Source organism: Camellia sinensis, chromosome 14, assembly GCF_055761805.1.
Source record: "Camellia sinensis isolate YWXY chromosome 14, ASM5576180v1, whole genome shotgun sequence".
NCBI classification, from domain to species: domain Eukaryota; kingdom Viridiplantae; phylum Streptophyta; class Magnoliopsida; order Ericales; family Theaceae; genus Camellia; species Camellia sinensis.
In genome coordinates, this window is record NC_138974.1 from 27,861,423 (window position 1) to 27,872,670 (window position 11,248).

An 11,248-nucleotide genomic window follows, 5' to 3' on the forward strand; every position below is an offset into this window, starting at 1 on the left:
CCCCAAACCACAACCGCAATTCCATTTTTTTCATCTAGTTACCACTAGAACCACCACCAACCACCATATTCTTCCAATCTCACAAGATATATAGCCATTCCAACCCATGACATCTCATCCACCGCCACTGTACGAGTGGAAAATATTCGTTACCCTTTGTACTCTTTGGGTCCAAGCTTTATATAGCTTCGAACTGAATCGTCCGACCTGAGAACAAAACGACGATGAGCTACCCGATGGATGTGCATCCGGAAAACCCATCCGACGATCAAGTTAGCACACTTGGGAGAAGAAAAAAGAGAGAGGAGACAAAATGCAGGTAGCTCTGATAACAAGAATTCCAGACCTATGCATGGAGGCGCCGCACTGCTTATATAGTTTCTGCGCACACCACCCTGCTTGTCCTTACCAAGATGCATAGATGTACTGCCCTCTTGTCTCCCTCTACGTGTGGAGACAAATACTACCAAACACTAATGGCAAAACTGCCTAACAGTATTGACACGTACGGATGGTGGAATCTCCATCTCACCTTCCAATTGGGCACGTAGCAACTTCCGCCGAGCTATCTTTAACTCGGCATTGTACCCATCTCTAGAATCATGCCTTCTGCTTGGTCCTAGAAGACATAACTGTAGATTGATTTGATCGAGCTTGCTGACTTTGGTCGGTCTTTTGCTCGGCTCTGCCTAGTCCACGAGTGAACCCATCTAGCTTTGAATTCTTGGTTAGACCAGGCTAGCACCTCAGTTGGGTGAGTACCTTTAATCGAACCGCGCTAACATCTCGGTCCAATGCGAGGTCTCGCTTTACTCGGGCTAGAATATCAACCCAAGGCCCAAACTTCCTCGGCCAAGGCCCAAACTTGCTTAGCCCACAAAGCCGAAGTAAATTCCCTTCTCAATTGCCCCTTAATTCCGTCTGCGCTAGCGTGACTGGGATTACATTCTCTGGCTGAGCTAATTTTCTTGCTCGGGTGCACATCTTGCTCAATTCTTGTTCTTTTGTCACTTGCGTTTGAGTGACTAGAATTATTTCTAGGTCGAGCTTACTTGTTTGGTTGCATATCTTGCTCGGTCATTTTCGTTTCATCTACTTTGCTCTTCCCCATGTCTGCCATAAGTCTTATCGAAGACAAGTGGCATTTCCCTGTTGGCCCCACACGCCCAACTCAGCCGTCATGCACCATCCTTTTTGAATTCGAATTGGCGTATTTTTCAATTTCTTACATATCACCAACATACTTGACCCCTCATCTCTCTACTATCCATCATCCTCTCCATAGACGACCTAGCAAACGAGAGCACCCAATCTTGATTTCTTGTGCCCTACACTCATAGTTGAGAAATGCTTCAACTATACCTAGTTACATATCTATGAAACTCAAAATGTAACATACTCGAAACTAAGACCGAAGTAACCCTTATCATTTGAACAATAGACAATATTTATATTTTTAAATCAAAATCAAAATTTATATTTTAAATTTCACAGTACACCCATTAACATAATGGAGTTAGCATAATGAAGCATTTGTTTTTCTTCATGTCAAGTGTAATTTTGTATTCCTAAGAGACTTTGATTATATTTTAAAAGAGTTTGGTTTTCCTCTGGTTGTCATCTCAATTTAAGAGTGTTCGTACTTAGTAGGTCCATTTTGGAATCAATTCCGATAATCTGAACCATTGGTTTTTTTTGGGTTCATTGAGAAGAATATTCATGTAAAAAAATCAAGATTATTGGACATCGCCAACTATATATTTGAATTATATTTGTTTTACGGTTGGGCTTCTCTCATGTTGGTATCTCAATATGAAAGAACTCAAGGGATCCGTATAGCCCACCATAGGTTCTGTTCCCAATCATCTTAATTTTTTACACTAATATTCTACTCAACAATTACTAAAAAGTAAACGGCTCAAATTATCGAAACAGAACCTATAATCAACATGAAAGAAGCCAAACCCATCTTAAAACTCCATTCTTAATCCCATGATCAACATAGAAAATAATATATAAAATAATAATTGTTACTTGGGTTTTAAATTTATTTATCAACATATTACAAAAATAAAATTCTATTTTATTTATTTATAAGGCTAATTACACAGACCTCTCTAAGATATTTGATAATTATACAAACCTCTCCTGTAATTTCTGTAATTACACGGGCCTCCAAATTGGTACACAATGGTGTTGATATTGCCATTGAAATGACAAAAATACCCTCTATAAAAATACTATTAAATAATGTAGCCCTAGCAAAATCCCACTATGATAAACCTAGTATATTAGATAAATTATATATACCATGTTTATATCATCCAAAAATAAAATAAAAAATGCATATATATATATATATACATACAACATTATACCAATTTCCAACCTAAAATAGTAATAACTTAATTTTAAATTTAAAGTATAAATCATTCATACATAGTAAACTTCTTGAACCATGGCTCTTTCAGTGTACTTGAGTCTGATATTGTAGTTAGCCCCTTATGCATAGCATTTGAACCAATATCCATCATAAGAAACTCGAGCTGTTGACGCAAGCTCAGCACCTGTGTTTGCCACGAACAGAAATTAGAACTCTAAATCAGCATCATTTAACATCATCAGATAGCAACTAACAACAATCTCCAAATAATAAAGATTAGAAAGATTAATATATGTTTACATAGATAAAGAGTGTTTTTAGAACTGTGAGAGATGATTAGTAGAGCATAATATAAAAAGAAAGATTATAAAAAATAAATAAGAAAAACAAGATAAATGAAAGGAGGTAAAAAAAAAAAAAAGAAATTTGAGAGAAAATATTAAGGCAAGTTTTTAACATATAATTTGTGGAACGCTCTTAGGATTGGAATCATCGTTATCAATCAAAACCAAACCGCTTTCCACAGGGTTGGTTGGTTTGGTTCTATTCCATAATTTACATGATTTGGTTTGGTTCCCTAAATTTTTGAAACTGTTGAAATCGGTTTTGTTTTTAATTTACCTCAGAACTGGAACAAACTGAACCAAGTACACCCCTATCAAATTGCATAAAAATCACTTAATATGTAGAACACTAACACAATTAAATTTGCCACTAATGATACGTTTGAATGACATTTGCTTAGATAACAATAATATAAGGATTTCCATGTATGAAAAAGTACATCATATGAAAATTGTAGAAAATCAAGTACAAAGAAGCACATCGCCTTCGTTAAAAAAAATAAATAAATAAAAAGAAGCACATCATCTCTGTTTGATCACCCCTAGTCCCAAAACCTTGAACTGTTAGGAAAGGGTTGCCACCTTGAGTAAATCGACACCCCTGAATTTTTTGAAAATTGAGAAACACCTAATACTTCAACTAACAATATGCAAAAACAACCCCTTGGCTGCTCAATCATTAGGAAAGATGCTGACATCAGCAAAAATTGTGTAATGCTAATAATACTCTTGAATTGTTCTGCAGACATAAGTATCCATTCATGGTAGAGTTGGAGGAGAGCAGATCACAAGATAACCCTTTATTTTGGCATAATGCTAACATTAATACTGAAATAATCATTTTTGGTACAAGGGTAAACAAGTAAAATCAAGCACGTTGTAACATCTGTCAACCCTTAGTTTTTGACAGGGATTTTCTAGTAATTTCAGAAAACTGTAGGGTGTCCTGGTATTTGTTAGAAACCTCAGGGAGTGTTTATGCAATTTACCTAAATAAAAATCACAAGCACAGATAAGGTGCAAAATGTGAGTAGGCTTCAGTTAGTAATCAGTATCAATATGAGGTCCAAGAAGTAAAGGCATAGTAATTATAGCAGTCCTAAAATAAGGAAGTCAACTTTCTACCTCTTAAGAATTTGAGAGAGCAAAACTCACCTTCAAATCTCAAGAGAAGCAATTCATTGAGCAAAACAAGAAACTTATATCATCTATTACAACATGTTTCTATGCATTTTTACATAACATTATATTATAATTATAAAAGCATATACTACTAGTTCTACAGAGTCATCTGCAAAGGACAGGTTTCTTCTTCCTTGCTAGTTTGGTTGTTTTTTCTCTTTTTTCAATGAAGTCTTTCATCATGCTGAAAATGCACTAGATTCGGCCACCAAATACAACACCACACCAAAAATAAACAAAAAGTTTAAAATTGATACATATGAAGAAATTTGACAAGCAAAATCTAGACAATCAGATCATTCGACTATGCAAGAGTAATGAGTCATCCATATATTTAACTTCATCACAATCATGTAAAGAGAAGCCAAATCCTGATTGACTTTTAAATCGGTAATAGGACAAAGATCACATAGAATATTAACCATGCATTCTCAAGCCAACGAACTCATTAAATCAAAAAAAAATTAAAAAGATCTAGAGACACAATAATAGACCATTGAATCAGGTTTCAATTTTCAATTGAATGATAGCATAAGAGGAGACTAAGGAACACAAGAATCAACAAGGTTAAAGGACTATGAAGCACATATACTTCTAAAAAGGCAATGTATCCGTATCAAATACCGATACTCCTTAGATATTCACAGATATGTATTGGATACTTACTAAAAGTATCGGACACTTTTTAATTAATTTTGAAGAATCGGATGCTCCAAGTCCTGTATTACTTTCACTAAATTAGAATTGTAGTATTTATTGCATAGCATTATAATATATTATAAGTGTGAGGATAAATACAAAAAAAAATAATAATAATAATTAATACTTTGCTTAGTTCTTTGATAAGAAGAACATAGTGAAGTAAAGTAATTTAATTTGTCAAATTGACTTATTCTTATTGTGCCATGCACGTCAATTAGAAAATAAAATAAAAATTAAATATCATTATTCTATTATTGTAATAAAAACATACTAGACTTGATATTGAAATGAAATATTTGTAAGACCTATTAAAAGTTAAAAGAAGTAAACTAGCTACCAACTTAAATTAATATCTAATTATTAAAGATTAGTATTTTGTATTATTTAATTACAGTATGATTTCTCAACATTCTTGAGCTCATGCATAACTAACTACTAATAATTTTTTTAAAATATTTTTTTTATAAACATATCCTAGCCGTATCCAAATCATATTTTTTAAAATTTTGTCGTATCACCGCATTCATATCGTATCTGTATCCATTCTTCCTAGTGAAAGGATCAGATCGAGGATGTATGTTGGAAATACTGGACATGATTTGTAAATATTTGAATATTCAAGCAACCCTACAATGTTGGAGATTCTTTGTTATTCCAGCATAGACATAATAGAACACAGTAACGAACCAATTAATGCAAGCAAGATATAATATCAAAGAAAGTAAGAAACAAGAAAAGGAAGAACTGTTACCTCTTTCTTGAGTATGTGAGGAACACTCCCAATTGATACAAGGCTGTTAAACTCTGCAGATAGGTTTGGTTCCTTAATTCCAGACCACATATGAGAGGGTAGGGCCAACAACAACATCGTTAGAGCATCATTGCCAATTAAATGGCCATTGTTTACACTGCAGCCACTTGGACTTGGATCAATAGTTTGGATCATTTTACCAGGCCCTTGCTCCCTGCTGCAGGTAACTGGCTCACTCATTTCAACAGAGACATTATCATAATTGCCTTTTGAAGAACCCGCTAAATCTGTAGAGTGTAATCGACCAGAAGAACCAGGGTTCAATGTTGAATGCTTGACCCCATCCGAAGCCACATTTGCTGCAATCTCAAGCAAAACATGCTGATTGCCAAAACTTGTCACAAATCCGCTATCAGAATTCATAGAATCCATCCATTTGCTGACTCGCTTATGCAATTCTGTCTCCCGTAATTGCATTAATAACTGGTCCTGAAACCCAAAAACAAGAAGCTAAATTATAAGATAATCTTCAGATAAAATGGGAGAGGTTAGAAAGAGCAAGGGAGAAAGAAAAGAGGTTTCAATTTCAACATGTGAGTAGCAGGAAGCATATGTAGAGAGGATAAATGACACCTGGGTAGTAAGCCTTTTCCTCTTCCTTTCGCTTGAAGGAACATGCCCATCCTTCCCTTGGGCTTCAACAACTTGCTTAATAAACACATTGAAATTGGTAGAGACTGACATAAATAGAACGGATAGAATTTGATTAACATCTTTTACATCCTCTGACTCTAATATAAGGGGTATTTGTGAAAGATGATTTGTAGTCCTAATCCAACTCCCATCACGATAGCTCTGCACAAAGTGTTGATATCACCCCATGTGAAAGGGGTGATTCTCTTCATTGTGAAAGCATCACACAATGTCCTTGATTGCAGCTGCCAACCGACAAGCCGCAAAGGAAGATGATCCACCTTTGACTGACCAGTTGGCCATGTGCAAGGCCAGCCAGCTCTCTTCCTTTGGTGTGTATAAATAGAGGTAGAGAGAGCAAAGGGAAGTGTGGTGAGTTTAAGAGTGAATACAGAGAGAGAGTGAATTGTAATTCTTCCATTTCTCCATATAGTGAAATCTGCTGCCCGTGGACGTAGGAGACTTGCCGAACCACGTTAAATCTCTTGTGTTATTGCTTGTGTGTGTTTCCTGGTGTGTCCCCGATCCACAACAATTGGTATCAGAGCTCGGGTGGTGAAAAATTGAATTTTTTCCGAAAGTGCCCAGATTTTGAAGTGCTCAAAATCCACTTTTGAGCATACCAGGAGGAAGCCCTTGAGGAGAGGGGTCCAGAACAACAAAGAACAGACAAAACGGAGGTCGGGGTGGCCCACACGCGCCGGTCAAAGTTTGGCGCGTAAAGTCAACTTCGAACCAGAATCCCACGCGTGACCAGAGGTTAAAGATGACCATTCTATAGCCAATCCAAACACTTTAAATATTTGTCTGTGGAAATTACATCACCAGGGTCATACTTGGCAGAGTGGTTAGAGCCTTTGCTTTGAAGCCTTGAGGTCAAGGGTTCAAAATTCTCCCCAAACAAATTTCCAATTTTTTTTGGAAGCTGCCACGTCACTGCCAGCTCAGCCGCCACGTCGTTGACATATCAGCGCACTTGCCACGTTAGCGTCCACCAGCACTACCAAGTCACTGCCACGTCAACAGCCACGTGGCGCCACGTCAGCCAGACTGCCACGTCGCTGCCAAGTCAGCAGCCACGTCATCCCCCATGTCAGCCAGACTGCCACGTCACCTACCAGGTCATCTGCCACGTGTAACAGGGCCGCGGGGGGCCTCGCTACAGCTCGGACTCGACTTTTCGTCAGTCACGGTTCTAAGTCTGAACCAAAGAGTCCAAATCCGGCAAATCGTTTTTGAGAAAAACAGATTTTTGAAAGAAGTGCCAAACATGGACTGCTTTGCCAGATACAGAGTCGCCACCTAAATATTTTATTTTGGGAAATTTAGGAAACCCTGACTCGGTGCCAAAAGGCCACGTGTCCGTCATCACCAAAGTTGCCTCGGCTCGGGAACTTGGGTACAATTGGGGAAGGTCACTTCGTGAGCACCCCCGCTCGCCCGGTCATAGACCGGCCTCTACTAACCATGATATCAATTTTTGAAAACATTGTGAGTTCTTATACCGGTTATTAGCCTAGGTTACTATGTGATGCGCACAGCATATAAGTATAGACCGGGTCGCCCGAATTGGAATAAAACATTTCACGTTTGTTTTTGAAAATGGTTTGCTACCCGCAGGTAGGCTTGAAATATTTTGATGATTCATTCCAATTCAGATAACCCAACCTTCACCCACAGGCATTCAGGCAGATATATCAGATAAGCACATAGCCTCATGGTAAGCATGCTATCATGGCATTCACTCACACGCATGCAAGGATGCTAAAGCATAAAACTCACCGAGTACTCCAAGCCAAAATAGAAACCTCATTAGAAATCATGCATGAATCCTAAGTATACAGAAATGCCTAATGCAACACATGCAAAATGCGACTATAACAGGCTCGGCTATTCTAAGATGGTATATGAAATGCTACAATTATCACGTATTCAACTTTGGAATTGAAAATACAATGCAGTTAGTATGATGCGCCGAGCCCGGTGCATGCTATACAGATGAATGATGCAAACATGCTGTCATACTGTATGCTAATTTAAACATGCCCTAATCTAACCATCATAAGCGGATAAATAAAAGGGAGAAAGACGTGGGGTTGGAAGACATACATCACACTCACGCACACTTATTACAGTTGTGCCCTCACTCGGAGGGTCCAAATAAATAATACAGTCCGAATATTACAGTCCCCAAAATAAAAGAATATTACAGTCCAAAATACTACAGAATTCTAATTAATTAAAGAATTAACTAGGAAGCAAATAAACTGGCGTGCAAGCCAGGGACTGCCTTGCTTCTGGTGGATGATGCATGTCCGGACTGTCTCGTGCGGAAATCCACCGGAATGCCCCAATTAGCCTCTGTTTACACCTGTTCTTGAAATGCGTGCCAAGTCCCCAAAAGTTGTTGATTCCTGATTTTGCTGCAACAGAGAGCAGGAAAGGGGCATAGCAATGTATTTGCACAAATATATGCATGTCTCGATCCTCGTGCCACCAATCACGCATACCGAGGCATAATGGCCGAGGAGTCGAAATGCACAACTCAGTATAGGATGAATGCACATGAAACTACAGCTAAAACCTAACTCCATCATGGATAATCCGGAGTGTCGGTGACTGGGGAATTGAGACACATTCCGTCACTCGGAGTACGAAATGTACCTCGTTTCCCGTGCCCGGGCTAACTCCTATTCCGGACATGATGCAATATGCATGATATGCATGAAATGCAACTAAGATATAATCCTAACATACACAATGCTATGGAATGACATGCCTCGAAATACGTGCACACAGGCACGCAAACCGAGAAAATGACGGAATGCTGAAAATGAGGTGCCTCGAAATGCATGCACGCGGGCACGCAAACCGAGGCGATGATAGATACAATGAAAATGAGATGCCTCGAAGTACGTGCACACTAGCACGCAAACCGAGGCGATGATAAATGCACTGAAAATGAGATGCCTCGAAGTACGTGCACACGGGCACGCAAACCGAGGCGATGATAAATGCACTGAAAATGAGATGCCTCGAAGTACGTGCACACTGGCACGCAAACCGAGGCGATGATAGATGCACTGAAAATGAGATGCCTCGAAGTACGTGCACACTGGCACGCAAACCGAGGCGATGATAGATGCACTGAAAATGAGATGCCTCGAAGTACGTGCACACGGGCACGCAAACCGAGGCAATGATAGATGCACTAAAAATGAGATACCTCGAAGTACGTGCACACGGGCACGCAAACCGAGGCAATGCTAAATGCACTGAAAATGAGATGCCTCGAAGTACGTGCACACTGGCACGCAAACCGAGGCGATGATAGATGCACTGAAAATGAGATGCCTCGAAGTACGTGCACACGGGCACGCAAACCGAGGCAATGCCAAATGCACTGAAAATGAGAAAAGGGCTTATACCGACACGAGTGAGCCTCAGCCACACTCACATAGGATGCCGTCGGATAAAAAATAGAGTGCCTCGAAATGCGTGCCCACGGGCACGCAAATCGAGGCAGTGGCAGAATGTAATGAAATGACATGGAAATGACAAATGGGCTTATACCAACATGAATGAGCCTCAGCCACACTCACATAGGATGCCGGCGGATAAAAATGGAGTGCCTCGAAATGCGTGCACACGGGCACGCAAACCGAGGCGATGCTAAAATGACATGCAACATGGCAAAAATGATATGCAAGCACACTAACAGAATTTCAGCAACAAAAAGTGGGGGAAAACAGTCCCGAAATGTAGCGAAATGATACCGAATGCACGAAATTGTCCCGAAATGCAACATTAAGCACCCGAAATGGCCTATAGCCATGCCAAACATGCACAATATGGACATGCAATGCAAAGACAGAAGCTAGACAGTCCCAAAAGATGCACTTTCACAGTTATAAACATGGCCAAACAGCAAACATAGATAAGGGAAACGTAGCATGCAAGAATAGGGGCCAAAAGAGAGGTAATGAAGCAAGTGGTATAAGCAAAACTCAAACTGAAAAATTTCCTTCTATAACATTGAAGATGAACCAAAAATATGAATATTTACAGTGTATGGCAGACCTCAAATCAGTATACAATCATGCTAAAAATGTGATGCAAAACAAGGCTCAAAAGGTGCTATAACATGAAGTATATAAAATAATCACCAAACAGAAAAAAAATGTGAATGAAACATGAAGTATAGGCCAAAATAAGACCACTCTCAGTTCGGACCAAGGTCCAAAAACAGAAGCAAAGAGGGCTAATAACTTATGCAAAAATTGGGCCAAATAGGGGATATAACTACAAGTGACATATGGAAACACCAAACAATGTTGAGCCCTTCTCCAATGTTGAAGAGGGGCTCAAAATATGCCTCATATCAGTTTACAACATGCTCGAAAATAAATTGCTCATGGGTCAAAAATAGCATGCAAAACTATGACATACAAGTTGATCAATGAAGCAAGTGTATTATGGAGGGCTCAAACAGGGTTGAGCCCTCAATGAGAAGTGAAGATGAGCTCAAAATATGGCCCTTTTCAGTTAGGGCCGAAGCTCAACACAAAAAGCATGCATGGCTTACATATTGATTAAGAAAAAGGGTCAAAAGGGTAAAAGTGTAACTTACCTTTGAAGATCTAGACTTTGGTTGCTTCTTGGATGGATTTGCTGCTCCTTTGGCCTTCAAGAACCCTTCTTTGTTGCTGGAAATGAGATAGTGGTGGTAGGGCTTGGTGGTGTAGAAGAAAATGAAGGTTAAGAAGTTAGGGTTTTTTGAAGTTTTGAGAGCTATAACAATGGAGTTTAGGGTTGAGCCTTGGAGATGAATTTTTCTAACCCTCAAGAAGAAGGCCCTCAGCTGGTTATAAGGTCAAGAAAGGGGGTGTAAAAGGGGGGTGAAATGGAGAGGAAATCTCTCTCCCAAAATATCCCCCGGATACAGAAAATATCTGGGGGATATTGCCCCACAGCTGGAAGGGGCACAGTGAGGAGAGCACGGCCGGCCGCTTACTTTTGCTGGAGGTGGCCGGCCGGCCACACCCCCTAGCCGGCCGGCTAGGGGTCAAAAGGGTCAACAAGATTTTCTGGCCGGCCAGGTATTGGGGAGGTAGCCCTATGTGTGTACAACACAACCATGTAATTGAAATTCCAAGAAAGTGGGCCCAAGGGGTTCAACAATGGCTCGGAAAG

The 11,248-nt window shown here is 39.5% G+C and overlaps 1 protein-coding gene across 1 annotated transcript; it reads right to left on the bottom strand.

Annotated features, from left to right (window-relative positions):
- Nucleotides 1–2,429: 2,429 nt before the first annotated feature.
- Nucleotides 2,430–6,106, bottom strand: LOC114316073 (glutathione gamma-glutamylcysteinyltransferase 3-like). The gene is made up of 3 exons (XM_082904705.1): nucleotides 5,996–6,106; nucleotides 5,363–5,851; nucleotides 2,430–2,567 (listed from the first exon to the last, which is right to left on the bottom strand). Exons 1-3 carry the CDS (start codon nucleotides 6,104–6,106, stop codon nucleotides 2,430–2,432), a joined length of 738 nt encoding a protein of 245 aa, XP_082760831.1.
- Between the last annotated feature and the right edge of the window lie 5,142 nt (nucleotides 6,107–11,248).

Bases quoted from the DNA above. Each gene is read 5' to 3' on its own strand.
- LOC114316073 (XM_082904705.1), bottom strand. From the start codon at position 6,106: ATGTCAGTCTCTACCAATTTCAATGTGTTTATTAAGCAAGTTGTTGAA. The intron at 5,852-5,995 runs GTGTCATTTATC...TTTGGGTTTCAG, and splicing joins GGAAAAGGCTTACTACCCAG to GACCAGTTATTAATGCAATT. The intron at 2,568-5,362 runs GTAACAGTTCTT...TGGCAAACACAG, and splicing joins CTCACATACTCAAGAAAGAG to GTGCTGAGCTTGCGTCAACA.